The sequence below is a fragment of the Hesperophylax consimilis genome, chromosome 25, assembly GCF_061612785.1.
Source record: "Hesperophylax consimilis isolate HC1 chromosome 25, BYU_Hcon_1.0, whole genome shotgun sequence".
In the NCBI taxonomy this organism is placed as follows: domain Eukaryota; kingdom Metazoa; phylum Arthropoda; class Insecta; order Trichoptera; family Limnephilidae; genus Hesperophylax; species Hesperophylax consimilis.
Window position 1 is genome coordinate 6,561,206 of NC_142860.1, and position 26,782 is coordinate 6,587,987.

A 26,782-nucleotide genomic window follows, 5' to 3' on the forward strand; every position below is an offset into this window, starting at 1 on the left:
AAAAATTGACTCGCAGACGAGATTTGCGATTACAATTATAAATTTCCAGATAGTATGGTAAGATCGTAAGATATAAAAATATAAGGTAGTTATAGTAAGGTCGTATACTACCTTACTCGACGCGTTATAGTTTAGTACTAAAACCACGAAAATCAAAATAACTAGTAATGCCATTGGTATTATGCAAATCAACGATACGAATAATTCGGATAGGGATTTTTAAATTACGTAACAATTAATAACGATCAAATCTGAATTAATAAGTCTATGATGAATATATATTTAATAAAAAAACAGGAAAGGCTTGGATTTTTTAACAAGAGTCACAACACATGGCACCAAAAGAACAATAATTCAAAAGTTTTCATTCCATTCACCCTGTTATATATATTATTAAGTAAGTACTTAATAACCCCCACCCCTTGGCTCTAACTTTGGACAAAGAAAACTCCATTATTTACCACGGTACAAAACATTTAAATGAAATTCTGCTCTTATTAATAAGCATAAATATTTACATTAATATTTTGAATGAAAAAAAAACACAATAACGTCACAGATAATGTGTATTTGACAGAAATACATTAATTAAACCAAAAAAAGAAAATAATTTTAAATACTCCATCAATTAATTTTTCCGAATATATTATTCCTTAGCAGGGGACGTCTCAGAGATGGATGAACAATTTTCAGTTAAAAACAATAAGCTACGGTCGATGAGTATTTTAGAATTTTTTTAATAAATACCGCACAAGAGTCCCAACTGCTCCCAGCCGTCTAGATCCAGTGATAATGTAGCATCCCCGATTGGGGAATGTTATGAGGCTGAAGGTTGTGGAGAGGGGAAGGATACGGAAAGAGGATGGTGGGAGAGTACCTTGCTATTCAGATCTGGTCACCAAACACGGCTAAAGACATTTCAAGCAACGTTTCAATTCTGAATGGTGGGCTTACACCAGGTTAATACCAAGAGTATCTTCCACTCTGGAACGTGTCACAAGTATACTTTTTATTATTTTTAAATAAATATATTGTGAAATAACACATACTAATTAAATATAATCTACTTTTGGCTTGCTAGTCAAAAGCTTCACCCCTCGACTACGGAGGTCGTCCTCTATCAAGTGTGTATGTTTCCCCGTCCGCAATATAACGATATTACATTTGACTGCGTATTTTTACTATTTCCAGGTTCCATATGTAATCGATGATGATATAAGCTCATGATGTAATCGATGTTGCAAGCTGAAAAAAGTTAATTTGATCTAGAAATTTCAGATAGAAAATGCTGTGTTTTGCCAAAGCTCACCGTTAGAGAACTTTTACTGCTTCAGATGACAGAAATCTGGACTTTAAAAAATATTGTTTTGTTTGAGTATTGTACCTTCCTTCTCGGAAACTGGAGTCGACAACTCCACTTACCAAGCCAAATCCCGATTGGATATGACTGACATTTATGGCTTATATTTACTGATATAACGGCATCGAATTTTAGAGAAATGTGTAAATTTCCGTGTATGTGTGCTTAATTTAAATTAAATGTTGATAGTATACATTATCACCAACAACAAATCTATTCGCCGAGATTTAGCTCGATTTGATATTTTGAAGTGGGTTTATCTCCACTTCCAAGACTTGCATCTGTCACGAAAACAAAAGTGAAATTCAAATAGATGTTTAAAAAAAAGCGGAAACCGAACAAGAGATAGAATTTTAATGTAAGTTCTATCTATACAAGTTAACGGTATGAACCTATATTTAAATTTAAAAATGATCACGATTCTAGAAATCAGAGCTAGGTTTCAAACACGTCAAACAATTTGATTCAGGTGTGGAAATGTTAAAAACAGTATAATACACTATACATGTACATCATAATACATCCCATAACTCCACGCATACATCATAATACATACCATATCTCCACGCGTACATCATAATACATCCCATATCTCCACGCGTACATTATAATACATCCCTTATCTCCATGCGTACATTATAATACATCCCATATCTCCACACATACATCATAATACATCCCATATCACCACGCGTTAATCCTTTATCTCCGTAAGGCATTTTTTTTAATGTGGAATGCACTTACTACAGCTTTCACGGCTCGCCGATTGATGTCAGCATGTTAGCACAAGGCAAACTGGGACTCCCATAAATTAACACCGCAAACGCGCGGTCGGGCTGCTTTCCCTCGTCTTATTCATACAAAATGGCGACTTTTTTCAAGCAAAATGGCGCCACGATAAATATATTATTCGCGGTACAAATGTTGTGTGCGTCCTTTATGTATTCAAACATTCCGCTCATATTAAAATGGAACATTCCGCAAACATGTTGAGCTGTGCGATTGTACGATTTGGATAAATGGGAAGAATATTTATGAATTCCATAGCTTCATTCGAAAGGAAAAAGCAAACGCAGGACGCGAGTGTATTCATAAATACGATTCCGATATAATATTTTTTTCGAAAGGAATATTTTTGCATGTTTTAATAAACTTTTTTCTTTTTAAAAAGCTGCCTATAAAGCTTTTTACAAGCACACACCGTATTATCGAGTAATTCTTATAAATACTGCATTTTTTAAGAAAGAATGGTTGTTTGATTTAATAACTTTTTTTAAAGCGGCGTATCCATCAAACGATGGGTATGTATAAACACATATATTAACAATACTGTTAATTTAATATCATTCATATTAATAAAGAATATGCGTACTTAAAATAAACTTCCCGTGATATACCAAAAATGTTTGAGTATACTCATAAAGCTTTTAACACACCTTTTCTCGGAGTACTTCTAATAAACACCACATTAAGAGGAAGCTACATGCCAAAAATGTGTATATTCTTGGTATGCCTTATAGTCTTATACTGTAGGTAATAGGCAATAAAATCGCTTGACAAACGGAGTCTAGAAACGTTCGATTTCAAGCACAAAACTGTTTTTTATTTATTTTGTAAATAATTTTATAAGAAAGAAAAAAAGTTAATCAAGCGAAACTATCACAGTTAATTTAAGCTATAATACTGTATTTTTTTTTAAGTTTCCTTTACGCGTTCATACATTTCAACAAAAAATATATATTTTTTGTGGCTTACATTTATATTTTTTATCGAGTAATTGATTTTTTTATTTGTATTCTACTCAAGCTAAACGATAGGAAAACCTTCAATTTATCTAAACATATTTTTTGGTATTTATAATGAACACCAATTTGTTATGAAGATTAATCAAAATAGTGATTTAGCATTAAGCTTCGCCTTAACAATGATCCATGGAATAAACTTCTAGAAACAACCATAATGCGAAACGCTAATTTTAGAACCCAGTTCTTTCTTCATTCACATTCATACATGGTTTCACACATATTCTTCTGGTATTCTGAGTCTTGACATGACCACGTTATATTTTAATAATGTGAAATCGCAAAAGAGTCGCAACTGCTCCCAACCGTCTAGAGCCATTGAGACTATGGCATCTTTAATTGGGGGTATGTTACGAGGCCGAAGGTAGGGGGAAAGGGAAGGAGATGAGAAACAGGATGGTAGGGAAGTACTTAGCTAATCAGATTTGGTCACCAAACACGGAAAAGCCATTTAGTAGCTTACACCACGTAGTCTTACACCAGGGTGGTAGTGAGAGCTTTTTCCATGTATTTGTGAAATAAAACAAATTAATCAAATAAAATTTACTTGCGCACCCGCGACCTCCACCTCGCTATTCGAGAGCCTTACTCCTCGACCACAGATGCTATTAAACTATTGAATAAATATTTGATTCTCTTGTTCATGTCATCTCTTTCTCGTGTGTCCCGACTTTTTCTACATCAACTTTCGTCATATATGTATCCTCATTGCACTCTTTTCCTTGTTCATCCACTCAACACATTTAAGCGTTCCTATCATTAGCCTTGCATTCCAAGTATTGGATACTTTTAATTTTCTGGAAGTATGACTTTTTACTGGAACTCTTTAAAACTTTTATAAACCGGTACTTATTTATTTTTTTATTTATTTATTAACATTTAAACCTGCTAAACTACTTATGTAGTTTGTCAGCAGGTACATAATGACAACATTTTTGCAATAACATGGTACAATGGTAAACAGTATCTAGGTATGTATAATGTTGATGATAAATTGACAATAAATAATAAGTTGGTTAAATTACAGAATTTTATAAATATAAATATGTAAGAAGCAGTATAAGCCACATATAACAACACAAGCATAAATGAATTTAATATGAACAAATGAATATAATCAACAAGTACTTCTATGGTTTTAATATACATAAGGTAATACAAATTTATAACGATTTTCCATTTCCCTAAAATGTGAATTCCAATTAGGAAAAAAAGGTCTTCAGTAGTGCATCAATATAAATCCTCAGTATCTAATAGCCATTTCCTTAGATTAAATTTGACTTTGGCTGTAAAAACGTTTATATTTTTAATTGTCATTGGTAGTTTATTAAACATTCTGGGTACAATAAAGTTAAGGGTTCTTCCACCGTATTTATTGATTATCTTATGATATTTATTTAATGAACAAATAGAAAGAAAATAAATATATTTTATTGAATCTTTTTACTAACTGATGTTTAAGCTGTGGATCTTTTATTAAACTAATTAATTATTCTTTGTTGGTATATTACTTTGGCAATGAGTTTTATAGGTGTAGAAGGTACTTACAGAGGTGAAAGATCATTCACTTGTTGGGATGCTAATTTCCCTATAGTTTTACAGCTAAACTTTATTTATTGCGATGCGTTTGTGATGATTTTTATTGTTATACGATGCGTTATAGGTAATAATGTTCACTTCGCGTCGCGGTTGTTGGTTTTATACTGAATCCCGGACACAGAGAAGAGGTATGAAGGAAAGGAAAACGGGGTTCGGGAACAAAATTCATTGCCAGTAATACAATTCTCTATGTATCAACAATTAGCCATTATTGGCGTAACAAATGCTTATGAAGAGGTTAACAGGACTTCAATCATATTAAACATTAAACAAGAAGTATAAAGGAATTTATTTAAGCCTTCGGGCCTCTGACATTTTTTGTTAGATTATTTCTGCTTTGAAATGAAATCCATATAAATGGAATATTTCTGAACGAATCCGAAAACTTAAAACTCTATTTGAAATGCACTTTCAAATTGTATTAACATAAATACCCAATTATTAATCAAACATATAAAATGCTCACCTTGCGTTTTTTTGACTAAAATTACTGTTAACCAAAAAAAATTAAACACAAACATTGTTAGATAAATGTAATACTAATAAAAGTAAAAAAAATCCTAATATTTTTTCAAATTGCGGTTTAAATCTTTGGTTTCATGGAGGTATGCATTATAATTCTCCTGTGGTTCTAGATTTGAATATAAAGTGTGGTGTTTTCTCCTTCTAACACCGTTAAGATCACAGTTTTAGATCATAAATTTCCTCACCAAGACAGTAAGGGAGGCACAATGATTTCTTCTGAGCTGTTCTCAAAAGCAAACAAATTAGTCTGAGGGGTTGAAAAATAAATAAAACACTTCTTCCACTTGTTCAATTTTCACTGGCATTCCACGACGAATTGACTCTTTTAAAATTAGAAAAAATGTTTGTTTAATGTTATGTTACCATGTTCGGTAAATTTAATTAAATAAATTTAAACACCCCAATAAAAAGACAGGTGGTACTTTATTCGTAGGAGTTAATTGCCCTGCAATATAATGATAACTGTAAAAGAAAAACAATATAAACTTTCCCCTTAAAGAATTAACCCGACAGTGTAATTTCAAATGAAGAATTCCATTGATTTTCATAGGTTAATAAATAATAATAAATACCGTTACAACAAAGCAATGTGTGAAAATAAACAATAAGGGTATAATACAAGGAGAAGTGGGAAAACCTGTAAGTTTCCAAATAACTTTTATAATGCAGCACATGTTATACATATATCATTACATATTTATCCTTATATATACATCGTAATACATACATCTTTATACATACATCGTTATGATTGTCGAACATTTTAAATCTTAATTTTTTTTATTAAGTTACTATTTTAAATAATTAGGTACATTTTTGTATGGCACATGAAAAAATATATATATACATAAAATTAAAACAGATCATTGAAGTCCTCCTCACTAGGAGATCCTTTGCTGAGGGGGACTATATATTATGTTAGTATACGTTTTCAGCGACTAAGATGATGTTTTTAATATATTAGCTAGTTCTTCTACCGATATTTCCTTAAGCCAAGATTTGATGTCCTTAATGTAGTCATTTTTCGTTTTCCTTTGTTTGATGTTGAGAGGGAGTTTATTATATAATTTTATTGCTAAAAATTCAGAGTTTTTTTGTCCAAAGGTAGAATTACATTTACGAATATTTAGCATGTCTGTTTGCTTGGCTCTGGTTTTATGATCGTGAGAGGGGTTTGCCTCTGGTTTATTTTTTAAGTGATGAACTAGAATATTTTTAGCATAGATTTTTTGTAAACTTGGAACATCAAGCAGATTAAAAATATCAGTAGTTGGCGTCCTTACGGGGATCTTTAATATGGTCTTTATGATCCAATTATGAGTTTTCTTTAGTTGTTTAATATGGTTTGATGATGCTGAGCCCCATCCTATTATACCATATTCCAGTAGAGAGTGGCATAGCATTTTAATGCAGATCTTTTGTTTGTTTAGCCAAAACGATGAACCAGGTTCAATGTAATATTTTTTTAATGATAATGTTATGCTGTGTATTTATAAATTTACCCAGCCTTCACCTAAAACTACTCGATCGAAAATTCATTTTAATTGCAATAACAACATCAGGACTGAGTCATTTAAATATTCTCTTGTATCTAGATTGCATGCAGTTTGCAATACTTTCCCAGAAATAGTAGATATGTTCAACTGTATGGAATATAGTTAAAAGAATGCTATAATAAAATATCTCTATCATAATTTGTAATTTCCGACTTTATATCCGGGTTAAATCTTCCCCATAGGAAAAACTATAACCTTCCACACATTTTCCACAAATGATCATCTAGTCAATCAAAATTATGCAGATGCATTGTATAAGCAAAATAAATACAATACAATACAAGAACAACACGTCAACTCACCAGAGATCAAATGGTAAAATAATTCACCGACTCCAGATATTTTCATATCAGAGGGTTCGGCTCGGTAGAACTCCTAACAGGGCCTATAAATTCTACTGATCCCTCAACATAAATATTTAAAAAAATCTTTCGTTGTCCTAAATGTATTTAAAATGACTAAATTTTATTAGAAATTTACATTTTATTTTTACGTTACTGTTTTTTTTATCTATATTCTTTTTGTACAAACCCAATAGGGCGTTAATTAATAAATAAATAAAAATTATTACTGTTCCAATTATATTGTATATCACATATTTATAAAAACACATGTGGGCGTATACATAAAATAAGTAAATATACAAAAAAAAACAGTAAAATACATTTTATTTAAATTCAACAGATATTATCAATACAATGCCTAAGGTTAAGTAGGAAAAACGAGTTAAAATATTTTTTTCACCTGACACAACACAGGGACATCCCTAGTATGATGGGTGAAATTAAATTTAAAAAAAATCTAGCCTATTTAAAAAACGCATACATATATTTGTGTTAATATAACTGTATTATCTTTATATATTATCTCATTCAGTAGAATCATTTTTCTTATTACACTACTTGATGTGCAAACACATATCTGTCAAACCATGCAGAATTTTAAGTATGTAATAATAATACGCTGTCAAATAATTATATATTGTATTATCTTCGTTCTTAAATGTCTGGGTCATTGCCATATCTGTATTACTTATACACACTCAATCAGATCGATAATTTCATTCAATATTTGACATATCAGTATCAATTGATCCAATCTAAAATGATCCCATCTGTCATACCGCCAACTAAACAAAAAACAATTTGTTATTATTTGTATGTAAAACCACATAAAAAACCTTCCACACAGCATCCCCAAAGACGAAATAGGCCTTGAGAAAAAAATATTTTATATGGAGTTCATGCAAAAAAATTATCCTTACCTATTAAATACTTTAAAAGTTCATAGGTTTTTAAAAATTCTTTCTTTCTAATTTAAAATACCTAACACTAAATAAGACTGTTCCGAACTGTACCATACCCACAAGAACAACACGACACAATACTCTATTCATTGCATTGCTTATTCTCCGATACAGAGGTGTCACATTATGGAAAATATTAAAATGGGTGATATTGATGGAAACCGGATAAATCATCACAATGATAATTCATCACATCTTTAAAAAGTTATATAAAGTCATGGAAAGTGATGAAACAAAAACTTTATTAACTGGGTTATGTAGGTTAGGTTAGGTTAGGTTAAGTTAGGTTAGGTTAAAAAAAAATTCTTTTCATCGTTTCTAATTACTTTATATCACTTTAAGTGTGTTGAATTGTCACTGTGTTGAGTTATCATGGAACCGATATTGATATGTTTAATATAGACTTGGTGAATTCTGTGAATCAAATAAAAACTATTCCAATCTATTTCTTGAACTTTTGGTTGTCTCTTTGTTAACCTATCTGATCACTGTATGTTTGTGATTTTTTGTTTCTTTATTTTTATTTCATGAATGTATTGGTTTGTCTGTATGTTTTGTTCACTGTAATCTTATTTTTACTATTTCTTTTATTTATTCTAAATTGGGCATCATTGTCGTAAAATGAGATTTTTTTTTTTTTTTATGTGAATCGAAAATTATGAAGAGCCGAATTTCATACCGCAACAGAACTTCCTCTCCTTCCTTTCCCTAGAAAGATCATCCACACAGCATCAACAAAGATGACATGGACCTTGAGGGATTTTTTCCTGTATTTTTTTATGTAAAAAAAATAAAATTTCAAAAATATGTTTATAAAATATTGACAGTAATAAATCTTTCGAAGTATAATTTTACTTTTCGTATAAAAGTCAAACTGCATCCAGCATTTCTTCAATCCCCGATGTTAGCAATTTCTATGGGAATATAAGGACGCCTGCAGGCGAAGCAGCCAGCTTCTAGATCCTTTGCTCAGATATTTAAGTGTAATGCCTTAAAAAGGCTTTCGTTTTCTTTTTTGTTCACTGATGTTTGTTGTTGGATATTAAGCTATTTGACTTCTTGTCGGGTAAAAAATGCGCTTTCTCTGTAATCTGCAAAGAACTCTGCTGTTACTTATATATTTAGGTATTATAAAGCAGAAAAGATGGGACGTTTCATAGAAGAAAGAAGGGAAGAAAAGCAAAGTATTAGGATCATTCATTTTGTAGTATTTTTTTTATTATAAGAATATAAAAATTTCAATAGCCACGAGCATTTCGAACTATGGGTTGTGAATAATGGAATTGAGGGGGGAAGGAGGGAGAAAATTATACAATATGTACTATACGATTATAGTGATTTATTTTTGGGGTATTATGCCGTGTTGCGCTACCTAACCTCATTAAATTTCGCACAGCATATAATTCTGTTCGAAACGTTAGCTAAAGAAGGAGGTAACGCAACACGGCATAATACCCTAAAAATAAATAACTTTAATACTTTTGGCCGTGAAAATCTCAAATTATATCTGCACTATACGAATTCAATTTCCAACTTCTTCGAGCCAGTGGGTATATAGCATCCTCAAATTCGGTAAAAGCGATGGGAATAAGGAAGGTTTTAAGCACCTAACTTTTAATTTTTTTCACTAAACACGGCTAAAGCCATTTCAAATTACATTTGATTCTGAACTGCGGTATTTTACAAAGGTTAAGCTGAGAGTATTTAGCACTCCGGAAAATAACAAAAATACGTAACGGTACCCACTATGCATTGTACTCTACAAAAATGACGTCATATAAAATACTAAAACATTGCAGAATACAACTATTTGCAGACGATGCACTGATTTACATTACTAAATATAAATATTTATGAGAAAGTAATCAACAAAATAAATATTGATTTGTTTACTATGTATTAAATAAATTAAAATAAGTACATGAATATAGACCATAATTAAAACACACGAGGATTAAAAGATAATGTGAATCAATGAAGAAATCATAAGAATGTAGTCAGTATAAACTCAATGCTGAAACTCTCACAAAATCCTGATAGCAGAATTTTAAAAAAACCTCTCTCTTGGCAGAATCAGAAAGAAATGAACGTACAAGATGTAGAAAATATAATATAATATTATATCACAATACTTTTATTTTATTATTTTTCGGAATAACTTTTATTGAGTAAAACCTCAAAATTGTAATATTTAAATATTGAAGACAATATTAGTGATTTTTAAATTTACTTTTCCTGGGTTCTTGTCCCAGATGTGACCGTTTCCTTTTCTGATTTTTCTGTTTCAGATTTTCGTTTAAAAATCACTAATATTGTCTTCAATATTTAAATACTTTTATTTTAACTTTTAATAAACGTTCAAGTATTCTTCTCAAAGAGAGGAAAGAATAATTCTGCAATGAAGAGAAATTAAAATACTGCAATATAAATAAATGCGAATAATAATTCAAGCGCGATAAAGGGGCATTTTTAATGAACTATATTTTATAAAGGTGAAGCACACTATAATTTATTTGATGTATACATATTTGTATCCTTAAATATGATCCTAGGAATGATGTCTAATGAACTCAAAAGAAAGATTAATTATAAATCAGAGATACACAGATACGGGACGAGAAAAACAAATTAGATTTCCAGCAGAGAAAAAAAACTATGTAATATAATTCCGAAAGAAATCTCTCTTAATCTATGTACCAGGCCGTCTAACTTTATATTATAATTCCGAAAGAAATTTGTGTGATTGAAAATATGTCTTATTTTGAAAAGAAATAGGAAAATAATATTTATCTGCCACAATCATAAATTTTAAGTTGGTAATTAATCATTGGAATATATTTGTCAAACAATGTCACTTTATGTATTGCTTTTCACAGAAAATTAAGCATAACTTAGCGCCCTTTTTAGCGCGTTTTTCGTATTTTCGAGGGAAATGAGGCAACTTCCCTTTGAAATTATTGTTAAAATCATTCAACCAACATTTTAACTTAAATAAAAATAAACGTAACAACCTTTTATTAGAAATTTATAATATGCGATTTTAGTGCAGGGTGTTTAAAGTGAATATTTGGAAATTTTGCTCAAAAATATTCCACGTTCGAAACGAACGTCGATCGGTAAATGCACCCCAGATGTTTTCAACGGAATTCTCGGAAACCCTCAAGGCCCTAGCAAGTGTTTTGCTATGCCCAGGGTAATTTATTATCCCGAGCGTCGCTTTTTATTGCGGGCAGAATGTACCACTTCAACAATCACCAGGAACAGGATTACACGGAAATGAATTATTGACTTGCCGAAAGTCACAGCAGTGCTGCCAGGGTCTCTTATCTATGTGAGGTGTCAGCGCTTTATTAACAGCACACACATACCTGGATGGGTGACGAACCTCGTGCTGGCACTGTTGGTGGACGCGGTGGACTCTCTCGCTTCAGCAGCTGGTCCAGTTTCTTCATCACATAGGATTCTTGCTTCAGAGTCTTCATCTTCTATATTCGTGACCTGTTCCTGTATTTCATTTTACTTAACTTAACTTCACTTTATTATTTTAATATTTATATTTTCTGTAATACCTGCATCAACTCTAAAGCGCTCCTGAGGTGATATCTCACAAAAGCGACACTATACAAATTGTCCAATAAATAAAATAACTTACGTAAGTATCAACCTCATTAGGACTGATCGCTCGTATCGAGGTTAACAATTTACACCTTTTATTGAAGCAACATAAAGTAATCACTACATGCACAAAATATTTCAAGAAGAAAGAAAAAAAGATCTTACATGAGAGGTCAATGTCTGTTATATATTCCAGTTTTAGTTAGTAACCTCTTTACTAACAAATGTGTTTTAAATTTAATCTAGAGTAAATGGTCGCTTACCAGTTGCATAAAATTTACGACACGTTTATTAGAAAGATCCTAAATGTTTTGATGTCAAATTTTGCTGCTTAATCTGTTTCAGTCTAAAACTGCCTATTTTTTGCCTGCGTGGTCAAATTCTCCATACCGACACATTTTTCTACAGTGAAAGTAAGTTCTTAAAAATTATTTTAGTGCAGGCATAAAATCTAATTTTTTGTTATTTTTAATTTAATTTAATTCACTCGGTTTTCAAGATAAGTTGGTAAAAGTCATAGATCTTACCACATTACTAATATATGTCGTACTCGTCACTAAACTATGCATTGAACACACAAGACCTCTAAAAAGTTCTTTAAACTGGAACCATACTAATGGAATTCGTAAAAGATTAATTTTATATTACTTTCACCAATCAAAGAAATTGCCACTTGAAAATTTTGATGGAGATTGGATTCTGGTCGAAATTTGTATTCAAGACTTGGGCCAGTAAATTATTCATAACTTTTACACAAAAGACTTATACGACATTTTCTACGCCTTTTATAAATGAGTTGATAGAAACTTAAGTCGGAAAGAACTTGATATATAATGTATTTGTATCCTCTTTCTGATTTTTATTAACGATATTACAGAAAATATTCTGCATTCTAGGTCACTTCTTTTTGCTGATGACCTAAAACTATTCTTGGAAATTAAAACTTTAGAAGACTGCATTCGACTCCAATCGGACATTAATAGAATTGTTGACTGGAGTAAACGGAATCGGATCGAATTCAATGTTTCTAAATGTTTCATTCTTTCTTTCACACGGGCACGTCATACTTGGTTTTACCGGTATACCATGAATGCCCGAAGTTTAAAACGTGTCTCCACTATGAAAGATCTTGGCATCATGTTTGATAGTAGGCTGACATTTCATACTCATATCGAAATGACGTGTAGTGCTTCACTGAAAATGCTGGGCTTCGTCCTACGCACTGCGATGAATTTTAGAGACACCCGGGTTCTCCAAGTGCTATACATTGCGTTGGTTAGGAGTAGGCTTGAGAGTGGGTCGGTGGTTTGGAGCCCACATCAGGTGAAGTATTTCCTTATGTTGGAGAGAGTGCAGAAGAAATTTCTGAGATTCCTCTACCTGAGGGAGTATGGCTACTACCCGTGGCTCTATCCTACTGACTTTCTCTTGGGCATGCTCGGTATGAACCATCTACGGGTCAGAAGAGATGTGCATATTGTATCACACTTCTTCAAACTGATTCGTGGATGGTTTGAAAATCCGACTATCATGGAGAGTATTAGTCTCTATGTTCCTGATGGTTATCTCCGTCACCGACAGCATAGACTGTTTTATCTCCCGGCCTGCAGGACTAACTTGCCAATGGTCATGCCGGTGGGGAGAGCAGTCTTGCTGTTGAACAGAATTAATTCGGATATCGACATATTTAGCATCGGTGAAGCTGCCTTTAAAAGGCAAGCTCTATTGATGCTGGTATAATTTATACACCGTTTACTTATTATGTAATACCATTTTACAAATGTACTTAAAAACGAAATAAAATGTAATTTTGTAATGTTTTTAAAGGAATAAACAAATTGAATTGAATTGAGACACAAACAGGATAATTATGAAAAATGCTTGTAGATATTACGAAAACTATTACCAATGAATATAAATTTCTGTAGAAAAATTATTTTACAGTAATCATATTAATAATAATCTTCTCTATTATATATCTTTATCGATATATCGAGAGTGTTCGTTCGTAAAACCTTAAATCTCTGAAAGATCTTAACTGATTGCTTGGAAATTTTGACACAACGTTACATTCGAATACGCGTGTATTTTTAACGTTCTGGATTTGCCAGTTTTTTTTTTAAATTTAAAGAAATAATACCTGACCATACGTCTAGTACGAGCGCAGTTAAAAATAAATAATATTCGATTGATTTATATAGCGCCGTTTTCGTAAAAAATCACCTCAAGGGCGCTGAAGCAAGAATAGTTCTACTGAAATATTCCTGGAAGCGGTCTGTCGGGTGAAGACATTCGCCAACCTCCATTTGGCAAGAACATTAGAAAAATAAAAATAAATCTTAATTAATTAACATCATAAAGTATATCAAGTTTATTTTCTTCTTTTGTTAATGATTCATTAAGTTCACTTCATACAGCAGCCCTTACTTTTCAATTCATTGTTATTATGTCTAAATGTACCATTATGATGGACTATAACTGCTTCTAACCTAATAAAAAATAACACTATATAAGACATGCGAATACCTCAGAACAGGTTCTCCCAGTGAGGTGTTCACAAAATGGTTCCATGATAACTCAACACAATGACATATTAACACACCTTTTAAAATGTGATATAAAGTCATTTAAACTCACTTGTCAACCTAAAGCAATCTATTTAACCCAGTTTTTGTTTCATCACTTTTCATGACTTTTTATCACTTTTAAAGGTGTGTTGAAGAGTAATTTTGATAAGTTAGCCGGTCACCTCACAAATCGTTATAACTTAACCATTTACATACAGTTATTGATTGTTAAACACTTTGTTACCACGTTTTACATTTGGAACATTGTCTGTATTACTTGCAATTTACATCTATTTACCTGTAAACTGTAAATATATAGTAAGCGCGAAAATCGAGCAAAAAAACAAAAAAAAAACGAAAATCATATAGTGTTTCGAACTCTAGATCTTTCATTTTAAATTTACCGTTTACTAAAATCATCACTAAAGCATTGTAGATTAAGAACTAAGCAAAACTTAAAACCACAAGAACTCGTGAATTGTGATGCTCCAAAACAATTTTTTTTTAAAAAGTACGAACTGAAAATTCGGCTTAGTTTGTAAAGCATTCAACTGCCTCCCGTCCCCAACATAGAATTGGTTATTTCTGTCGCTCTTCTGTCCCTTGCCTCTCACAATGTGAACTTTCCTTCCCATGTAAGGAGGTAAATAATTAAAAGTTTCGTCTATCCACTGATGAACGAAAGGTTTATTTTGAATTTTTTTTTTACCATTATGCCCATCAAGTAGCTGGGCCAGGCGGGACGCTCGCAAAACAGCCTGAGACAAAAGAGATTGAGGAATAAAGCTCAAAATAAAATCAAATATTATGAAGAAAATCCTCTTAAAAAGTGTAAAATGCTCACTGATGCCTCTAATGATATAAACTAAAAGAAAAGCCATTTTATTCTTACTTTGGATAAAACTAATCAAATTTAATAAAATTGGAGTCTTGTGTTAACTGGCGACATTGTCTGTGACATGATGAATTGTTTTGGACATTCAACTAGAAGTTGGAGAATTGGCAGATTCTATTCCCAGTGCGTTAATTCAACATAGTTGTTCTACTTTATGTTCATAATTTCAAATACACCCAGAGCTTACGACAAGGTTGTTCTCTAAATAATAGTTGTATCAGCTTTTTTATGTTGTCTTTAAAATGATTTGTCCAAGGAATATCATTCGTAAATGCTATTTTTATCCATGTTATTGACTAGTTTTTTTGAAAACCTTTATTATGTTATTACTTTTTGTCCATGGTACGTAAATGCTATTTTGTTGAAATATGCTTTGTTGGTAAAAACATTAAAATCTTGTATCTTTTATTCATATTGAAAAATAAAGCTATTTTATGTGGTGTAGTTTCATTGCGGTGGTAACACCGCCTCGCTACTTTTTTACATAGGATTTTTTGTCAAAACTCTCAACCATACGAAAACTTTTGGTCCATTGTATGTAAATGCTATTTTGTTCAAATATGCTTTGCTGGATGCATTGTAACGTCATATTGTATACTTCATTCATATTATGTGCTCTTTTAAAAAAGGCTATTTTATGTGATGTTGTTTGAATGAGATGGTAACACCGCCTCACGCCCTTTTGTTCGATGTTTGTCAAAACTTTCAACTGTACGAAGGCTATTTTGTCCATGGTATGTAAATGCTATTTTGTTTAAATGTGCTTTTTAGATTCATTTTGTTAAAATTTTATTTTCTACAGGGGCTACTTTGTCCATATATGCTCCTTTTAGTTAGGCTTCTTTACATGACGTTATTTAGTCGAGGTGGTAAGACTGCCTCCCGTCGCAGCGGGCGCAAGCACTATAGATTACAGGCTCGGCGCTAATTTAATTATTATTCACAACTTCCTGGCCAGCAAATAACGGGTCCAGAAATGAAAAGAAAACAAGAGACTCGTATCTTAATTAGGATGATTTCAGTGATGACTTTATAAAAGTATTGTAGGCCGTTTTGGAAATTTCTTTTCCGCCATTTTTAAAAGATTATAAGTTTATAATGTGTAAATTACATTCTTAATTCAAATTGATTAAAAATAAGAAACGTTAATACGAATACTTATTACGATTGTAGTTTGTATAGCTGTATAAATTTTGGCTTTAATAATGAATTTTGTTGAAATGAATGCTGTAGAAATAAGATTCCTGAGGCGTATCTGTGGCAAAATCATGTGTGATCGTGTGAGAAATGTGGAGATTCACAAATAAGGCAAGGCTGATGTAAGCGTAATGAGTAAGATTAAAAAGGTGACGCTTAGTTGGTTTTGGGCATGTAGACCGAATGAATAAAGAAATGAGTATAAGGAGAATATATGATGGGCGTGTGAATGGTAGAAGAGGTCGGGAGGAAGACATGGCACGATCAAGTGAATCAGATACATGTCAAGAGGCAGAATAACAGAAGAGTTTGTATTAAACGGTTAGTGGTTAGTTGGTTAATTAGTGTAAACCATATTGATCTCGCTCAGGAAAAATGATAAACCAACGCCACATCGATTTATTCAGTGTACCACATTTAAAGCACCTATGCGCAAAATTTATTGATTGGACGTATCATTTGACACACTGATAACTAGATTCCTACCCTACCCTCAAACCTTTTACCTTCTTAGAACTTCCTTCCTTCGTTTCCTTAAATAAGACACCCCACATTGCATTCAAAAATATGGCCCTGACGGAAAATATTTTCCTCGTGGCCTCATTTTATTCAAACATTCGTAGACATTTTAAACAAGTAGATATTTTAAACTGTAACTTAAAAACATTCAAAGCCAAACTGGCTGATTCTGTCCCTTGATCTAGAAACTCAATTTTATTTTTTTCTGTTTTTATATTTTATTCAACAATTTTCCAACTTCGTTTCGACGACATCGACATTCAACTACATTGTACGATAGACTATAAATCTATACGCCTAAACCAGCAAAAAATACATAGAAATACTGGAAGAATTTTTTAGAAAGTTTCTATGATATCTTTATATTAAAATGCATGGTGGATATACGGAAAAAAAGGAGTTTTCTAATATATTTAGAATCTCTTAAAATAAATTAAATTATTGGAAATTAACTACAAGTTTTTCAGGAATCTGTTTTCATCACAGACATATGAATATATAGACTATAAATTAAAGGTGAGGGGTAAAATCAACTGTTGAAGAACGAAGGGGGTAAAGCTGACTGTGATTCGTCAATAAATCAATCTGACAGTATATCGGCATCTCGCATTTTAATATCACCAGTTAGTTCTTAAAAGTAAAATCTGCTTTTGAATGAATAGACATTTTTACATAGGAGCGCAAATTACTCGCCACGTTATGAACAAATTTGCGAAGTCCAAATTCTTCTATTTTCAGAGTCGAATATTTTGTTTACGTATTTAGTTAAGACACTTTTATAAGTGTTCATAATTTACTTCCCAGTAACAACGATGCGCAAACTTGGGAATCGCTACATTCGACCAATGTTGGAGGGTTGTCACAACCGCCATGTTCCTATTAATAATAAAATATATAAATCTTTAAGAAAGAAAAGTAAAACAAATGAAATTATATACACACAGTTTTTACCAGCGATTCCTAATATTCCTATTTAGAGTAAAAATTTGGACATCATTTTGCCTTCCGATGACACTTTTTCAATTAAAAACAAAAAACATGATTTTCTATCACACATCACCACTCGGTATAACCTAGCGCATTACGTGATATGCACTCCTTCTCGTTCCAGCAGTACCGTACATACGAAACAAGCGCGTACCTAACACGTGGTACCTAAAGTGAAAAAGGCGAAGGCACATCCCTGATTCTTATGAAAACGGCTCTGTATTTTGCGTCCAGATGTATCTCGATGTGATAGTATATGTTTCTACAACTGATCCATATTATACGATGTGAATAAGCTTTAAATTATGCTTACATATGGAATGTAATACGACAATTGGGTTTATTCTCTTTTTAAGATCTATTTTTACAAGTTTTCATAGCACAAGCTACCATTTTGCCGTGTTATTTCGTAAAATGCCTCGACCATAGCTCGACGCTAGTTCGAACAAGAATGATGACGTCACATTCTCACGATTTACGGGAAGCCATACGCGAGCCCAGCCGGCTCCAATGGAACCGGTATGGGGAGTGGGGAATAATACGCTTTTAATCACTTAGGGCAGGTCTACTAATATTCATATGTCTATGGTTTTCATTCTTTAAAGGCCTGTAATTCCGTTTTCAACAGGATTATAAAAAAGAACAGATAAATAAATTGAATAACTTAATAAATTAGCAATACTCATTTTTCTCCGAGTAGGTTCCCGAGATTTATGTATCACATGGATTTGCTCTCTGAAACGCTCTACGAATGCCTCCAATCTAGGAGAAATGGAACCTTTTCAGTTACAGCATTAAAAATAATTTATGAACGAATTTATTTACAGTTGGAATGCTATAAATTGTTTGTACCAAACAACTACCACACTCCGATCTGCTATGTATTCCCCATGGCAGAAAAGATGTTCTGTTTCAGCACTGTATCACATGTGCTGCTAAATGGTATCTTTAGGTCTATTGACATTTAAAACTTTGGCTCTGAAGGTTTCAATAGTCATTTTACATTGGCAAGAGCCCTATATCAAATCGTAATTAAATATGTCATGCTTTTGTTTTTATGTTGTTTAAATTGATAGAATATATAAAAGAAAAATCGACCAACGGCTCAGTTACACTTAAACTTATTGTGAAATCAGATATGAGAGCATCAGCAGAATGCTGCCATATCAATTAATAATAATAATTTTATCTTAAAAATAACTTTGCACTGTTTAATCCTTCAAGTTAATTTCTTTTGCTTTTCGGAACAACTCACATGGTATCACAGAAATCGTTGTATCTCTCATATCGTCTTTGTGAGAAATTTATTAGAAAGAAGAAACACCACGCTATATATTCAAATCAAGAAGTTACCATAGAAGAATCAAAAAAGTACTCCTCTATGGAACCGAAGATTCCAAACGCAATTCGAAAAAAAATTATGAAAATTCATTATTTTTTTTTATATATGAAACGATAAAACAATTAAGTGGCAGAAACATTTGTAATATATGAGCATGTCTTTAATAAAATGCATGTGTTTTTTTATTTATTTTAAAGCCAGTAATTTTTTTTATGTTTAAATAAAAATATATTTTAACTTTTATTTGAAAGCTTATTTTATCACCTTTGAAAAACAGTTTTTATATTTCGGATACGTTCACGATTTAATTTATTTGGATTTTATTATAAGCGGAAATACTTCAACCTTCTTTCCAAGTTCGGCCGAAACCTGATGAGTTAAATACAATAAAAAAATAAACAAGTTATTTTTTATGTAGGTAGATATTTACTAAAATATGAATTTAATTTAGGTAAATTTTTGAATACCAATAAATTATCATCGTTTTCAATTGTTTCTCAATCCAATGGATCGTGTACCTTTCATATATGTTTCTTGTAGGTAGTTAAGATTATGTAATCAACGTAGTAATAATTATTTTTAAGTACACTATACAATTTAAGTAATAATTGCATGATATTACCGTGCGTAGGTACATAATTACTAATAAATAATACTAATTAGTACTGAGGTCAACGAAAATAATATCTTGTATAATTTTTTTTAATGACTGATATCACCTACTTCAGTCTTATGAATTTAATATCTAGAATTCTTACTTTTATGCCTTTAATCACTCGTGACTTCGTGAAACATTTCATGCCTCAAAGCAGAATAAAGCAGAAAAATCGTTTAGCAGTGCATATTTTAAGTCTTATTTGGAGTTCCCCAAATAAAGGATTTTTTGTTTTGTGTTTGTTTCTTCTTATTCGTTTAAATAACTTTGTGCTTATGTATATTCTTTGTCTTGTTTACTTATATAAACTTATATTTTTTTGTATTTTCTTCGTTTTATATTTTACTATGACTGTAGATAACTAGCAGTTAATTATCAATAATTTAAAACTTCATAAAGTGTCCTAGACTTTAGATCTCACAAAAATAGAATTCATAAAAATGGTCTCGTATATTTACATTTTAAATATGTTGTTTTTTTTATTTACACTTTTCTCATCCATGACAGTTACCATACAAAGATGTTTGGCAATTTTAATTCAATGAAAATCTCAAAGAGAGTTATTTATTATTTTATTTTAACTCAGAGTGTTTAATCTCATGAAATTTAATTGCTACAAAAGATGATTTATAAAATAAACACGTAGTCAGTTCAACGGTTAATTTTAACCGAGAGATTCTTGGAAAACTGCCAAACGATGCGCAAACAGCTTCAATAAAATAAAGAAAATAATTAATATGTGTTGAATTACGAAATACCATCTTGAAATTAAGAAAGGAATAAATATATTAATAAAAACTTTCGATTAATATTATTATCATCGTATTGGTTCCGCTCGGAATAAATCCTACAATCTAAATTTTAGAACTGAAACAGACTGTCTAGTATGTATCATTGGAAAGCATACATTTTTTTTGGTTTATGTGACACTTCACAAGAGCCCCCCTGTTTTTACAGTGTAAAGCAGATGAGTTATGTCGCTATCCGGTTGAGCAAGGTTGTGAGGCGGGTTATGGTAGGGGCCGTAGGAATGTATCTATTAATGCCAGTACTGAAGAGGCCTGGATTGTACGAAGGAGTTAAAACATATGCCGGTAGCTCGTCCCACATACGAGCCGTCTTACACAATGACAAGTCGAAGAAGCGGCCCGGCCTCATGAATCCAACATCAACTGTTGTCGAGTGTGTACATCGAGTATCAATGCTGTTAGCTCTTCAGAGCAGGATCCATTAAAATACCTGTAGAACAGACTCTAGACTCATTAGAGATGGAAATCGGTCATTTAACAATGGATTATTAACAGCCATCCGTTGCACAGAAGCAAGTTAGGTTATAGATCATTGTAGGTCTCCAGCCCAGAGGTGGCTCCCAAATTCAAATATTGGGCATATTTGAGATTTGTATAGGTTTAGAATCTGGTTAATATTGAAGAATACAATACAATTTAAAATCTAGGGAGGAATCATTGACGACATCCTTTGTCGAGCGATAAAGTCCTTGGGTTTGAACGCAGAAGTCACAGTTCGAAACCCGGCGTGAGTAAATATAAAATGATTTATTTACGTGTCATGTCTTATACAATTAAAATAATACAGTAAAGAGATACTATACTTGCAAATTTTTCAAGAGTGGTAGAAACACTCAGTATCACCTTGATATAAGAGAATTAATCTAAAAGTCGATTAAAAATAGCCTGCCCATTCGTGCCACGTGCTACTAGGCACCGTCCCTTTTCCGCAGTATTGGATAGTAAAGGATGGTTTTGGGATACTTGTTTAATACACTTATGTAATGTTCTAGCCAGTGATGACATTTGAAAAAACTAAAAAAATATCACTTAAGTCAAAGACCAAAATGGCAACGATATCTTTTCATATATAAACTGTCAAGTGTATCCTGTAACAGTCTGTTTACCACCAATTTCTTTTGGCATCATTTTTAAACACGCGCCATTCTTTATCCATTGTTTCAGAAAAATGAGTACATTTAATAATAAACACCTTTCACCAAATTGTTCGTCTCACCGTTTGAGTTTATTGCTAACTTCATTCAATAGAAAGACGCTCAGATAACAAGCCTGTAAAGTAAATTGCCAAAAACTAAAACTAAAAAAAAGATATATCTTTTAGCTAGATCAGAGGGTCGAACCAATAAAATTTTACGCCCGGTGCAGAAAAGAATTGGGTATTTATTTTAGATAACATGAAATGATGTGGTATTTTCTGAGGTAGTTTTCTCTAAAGTGCGTTAGTGCAGTGAACTCTTATAAAAATATGAAGAAAGAAGACAAACTTGTAATATAATTTTACAAAAAATTGAGCTATTCAAATATAATGCTAAAAATAGAACCCATCCACGTACTCTCCAAAAGCCTACGAAATAAATCTAAAATCCAATAGGTGCGTTATGAACATCAGCACCTATGACTTTCTGTCATATTATTCTTACGTTCATACAAAACGTATTAGTAGCGCCAAGGTGGTAGAAACTCTACAAATCTACTAGCTTCCTGAGTGCGCAGCACCTACAAAATTTGATAATATTTTTTTTTAAATCCACAGATTTTAACCTACTACATTAAATTCTTTAGCCACAGACGTTTTAACGAATCGCCGAATTATAAAATAGTTGTATACAATAAATAAACTCCGTGCATTTCCATGGTTAAAACCATGTTTTTTTTACTATTGAGAGTTTTTTCTATTTGCGTCCGTGGTTAGATACTGCACTGCTCGTAGCAAAATGTTTGTTCGTAGTGAACCAATTCTGGAAGGCAACTAAAATACTTAGGACGGGTTGTTTCGGAAAATTTTAACGATTCATCAATTTACAACGTTCATTTGCAAATTTTGTGAATGTCCTATTGAAGTTCTGCCATTATATCATTATAGATCAGTTATTTGACAGAACTGAAATAACAACAGAACTTGAGAAGCACTTTCACAGAACTTGAAAATTATTTATTTATTTATTAATTAACGCCTATCTTCGGGGCTTTTACATATAAATATTAAGAAATATACATTATTTATTGTACATAACTGAATTTTTACATTAAAAACATTTTATATTTGTTTAAAGATTAATTGAAGATGTCCACTGATTTGTTTTAATTGTGTCCCTCCATTTGTATTCTGAGCAAAGAGGAATACATATGGTAGTTGGTCCCAGAATTTCTGCACTGAAATAAATCCTGACTTCTAGTGTTACATTGTGGAATCCGGAAGCTTATCAATTCTAGCAATACCGGACTATCAATTAAATCATTTAGAATTTTATATAGAAATACCAAGTCAGTGAAAGTTCTTCTGTCTGACAATTTGAGCATATTCATATAATTTAACAGAGTGTTGTAGTTCTACATAATTGCTGGAATACACATTTTAAAATTTATAAAACGTAAAAATTTGTTTTTTTTTCTTTCAACAACTTGTTCATGTATATTATAATGTGGGTTCCAGGCAGGTGAATTGTACTCATGTTGACCTTTTACATAGGCTTATTTAATACACTTTATATTGTTAAAATTTCTGGCTAGCCTAGTTCTAAATCCCAAAATTTAAAGCCCTGATTAGAGATTTCTGTTATGTATTTCGATTTGATTGAAAAGTGATGCCTAAGTCTTTGATTTGTGTTAATGTCTCAAGAGCATTGAAATTTGAAGAATTGTTCAAATTCTCTAAAACAACCCGTCATTCAGTGAACCAAAATAACCTTTCCATGAAACCTATTCCCAGAAACGATTACATAGAACTGGAGTTCTACTACAAGTCAGTACTTATTTAAAATTTCATGAGATACATTAGGAAAAATAGGTATCGAATTCAAATGGTTTAAGTAGGAACATTAAAAGTTATCTATGTAATATGTACATAAAATATGTATTTATTTGTTTGTATCGTACACGTTCCAACACCAAACATCAGATTTCACTTCTAAAAAGTGCCAGGAGTGTTTAGAGAGAATGATAGTAGATTTCGGAGATGCTCGAGAATGACTTAAATCATTATCTCTGAACTGAAATGTGATACGCAGTCGAATTAATGTCGACATAATGTAGTTTTTAACAGAAATAATGTGAATTTCTTGATACTACGTTAAGTGAATAGTGGAAAACATCGGAGACGCCAGAGGAAGACATAGCATGATGAAATGAATCAAATATTTATGTGTATATTTTTTACTCCTACCATCATGTAGAATCACGTCACGAAGTTAGTGCACTTTACCCCCGGACACCCTGTATATTACGGAAAATATTACAAATTTTAGCTGCATGTAATAATTAAAAGGTAATGGGGAGCACCTTTACGACGTACGTCAAAATATAGTTACTGAACTGTTTATAAGTGACGTTAAAAATGTCAACGGTCAATGCTAAATCGTTAAGGCGATGCCATACGTAGTAATGCAAAATCATGTGTTTTTGGTTTGAAAATTTGGTCGCCTAGAAATGTTTCAGATGCCTTAAATAAATACTGCGAGTAGAATACATCTTTGCCTTTGAAATAATCGAGTATTTTTTAGATAAGTCTTTTTATAAGCCCAGAAAAAAATAGTGTAAAGGCCTATGATAACTGTTTTAAAGTTCAATATCTTACTTACGAATCCATTTTCAGTTATGATTTTATTGTATAATGTGGAAAATTAAGTTATTTGTAAAATGATCGAAAAAAATTAAATATTTATGCCTGAACATCCACAAAATAAAATAAAAGGCACTTTTTGGCCATGTTTTTTTCTTGCATAAATCAAAACACGCGGATGGTGTTAAGCGGGAATTTAAACCTTATCGCCATCTACGTAAGGGTTGTTATTGATAGCGGCTCAATTTAAATTTTTTTTTTTTTTTTTAAATGAAAGACAAACATTCCCGGGTCACGGATAACCCAACAATGTTTGAAAATCTCCTACTACCACCACAGAAAGCCGAAAATGTTGCTTGTGTTGTGATGGAGGACTTAGCCTTAGGACTTAGCTTAAAATAGTACACGACTTAGTACATCGCAGTTGATGCTGTGCTGATCCGCTTGTCGGTTGGTTGTCCTCGCTTTTGGCGCATATGGATCTCCTTCAAGTATAGTTGTTAGGCACATCTAAGCTAACCTCTTTGAAAATAGGTGGATTTTGTATAGTGTCCAACATTAACTTTAAAAAAATGTTTTACTAAAAAAATTTTTTGACGGGCCTCTAAGGTGTTGAAATCAAGCATTCTTGTTAATGCATAGTATTTAAATTCCTTCATGTTTGGGTAAAGCGTAAACCTCTTTTGTACTGTTTATATTTCTACGACCTGGTTTTATTCAGAAAGGGCACACAGAATGGAGATTTATTCCAGGTTATTGCGAACAATTACTTCATATGTTCTCCATATAGATTCCATTAATATATGATCTTGCATTGCGGAGAGCAAATCCAAGCAGTTTGTTGGCGCGGTAGACAATGTCTAAAAAATGATAATTTAATAATGAATGAGGACTTTTCTCACCTGGGTGATGCTCCAGTACCTGTCCAGCGATATGAGGCACAGATTCATGATGCTGGCCGTGGAGAGGAGCACGTCCATAGCGGAGTAGATCTCACACCACCAGTACCCAAATATCCAGTACCCCATTAGCTCGTTGGCCAGCGAGAAGGGCATTATCACCAGGCCTAAGAAGAAGTCCGACACAGCCAGCGAGGCGATAAACCAGTTCTGGATGTTCTTCAACGCCTTCTCCGTGGCTATCGCAATGATGACCAGCATATTGCCTACCACGACCATGATCATCAGGATGGTGACGATGAATGAAGCTATGATGATGTGGAGCAAGGAGTAACCACTTGGATACCAAGTATTGAATACCAGAAGCGTGTGATTAAGGGGATAGCTATCGTTGTACGATCCTGACAGGGTGAGATTGTAATCAAGGTTCGAACCATTCCCAGATCCTTGTAAGGCCATGTATTCGTCTTGGGTCAAGAACGGAGGCGGAAATGAGCTGTTGTAATTATTGTAATTCAAAATGGAGTAACTTCCGTTAGGCATTTTTGACACTTGGAGTCTTTCAGCCAGTGCCTTCTTTTCTCTCGTTTTATTCCTGGCGTCGTACAGGTAAATCATTCGAAATTGAAGTCGATTTTTTATCCAAATTGCACATTAATTAATTAATTTTATTATGATATCAAAATTATTATTTAAATCGAAGAGTATAGGCACAGACGTTATTACTTCAATCGGTTCTTATTTTATTTTAAAAATGTTCAAGCGCTCTTTATTTACGATAAATTGGAAGAAATCGATTAGAATATTTATTATTTGTGAGGTTTTAGTTAATTATTAAGTTTATTTAAGCGTTGAAATGTTTAATTCTTCGGTAGATGACTCGGCAAAACGAAGTTTGGTCCCATTCAAGGAGGTTAAAAACTACCAAATCACTTTAAATTATACTTCAATCGCCTGTATATTTCTAAATGACAACGGTAATTCAGGATTTATATTTTTTTACGTTAACTATGAACAATGCACCTTTATCAATTTATTTATATTTCAAATTTAGAACTATGTTGTGAGACAGATTATTACCCTTAAATTGCTTACTTTCAAATTAATTAACTATATTCTATGAATTATGTTAATATGAGAAATAATTAATATGATTTATAAACCCTCTTTCTAAAACACACAAATGTTTTGACAGCACAAAAGAAATTTGGCTAACTACTGAATAATGCTAGTTTACAAATGCAAATGTTTTTTTTGTAATTTTACAAGAAAAATTCAAATACAATAGAATAATCGAATAAGTACAATAATTATATATTCATTAATTTATTTTCTACTTATGTTTAACCCGTTTTTCCGAACGTTGCGCTT

The 26,782-nt window shown here is 32.1% G+C and overlaps 1 protein-coding gene across 1 annotated transcript in view; it reads right to left on the reverse strand.

The window, feature by feature from the left end:
* Positions 1 to 26,571, reverse strand: part of LOC149411476 (alpha-2 adrenergic receptor-like) — a 62,072-nt gene extending 35,501 nt beyond the window's left edge. Inside the window, exon 1 of the mRNA XM_089646664.1 lies at positions 25,415 to 26,571. Coding sequence (XP_089502790.1) covers positions 25,415 to 26,029 — 615 coding nt within the window. The 5' untranslated portion in view covers positions 26,030 to 26,571. The remainder of the gene's footprint in view (positions 1 to 25,414) is intronic.
* Between the last annotated feature and the right edge of the window lie 211 nt (positions 26,572 to 26,782).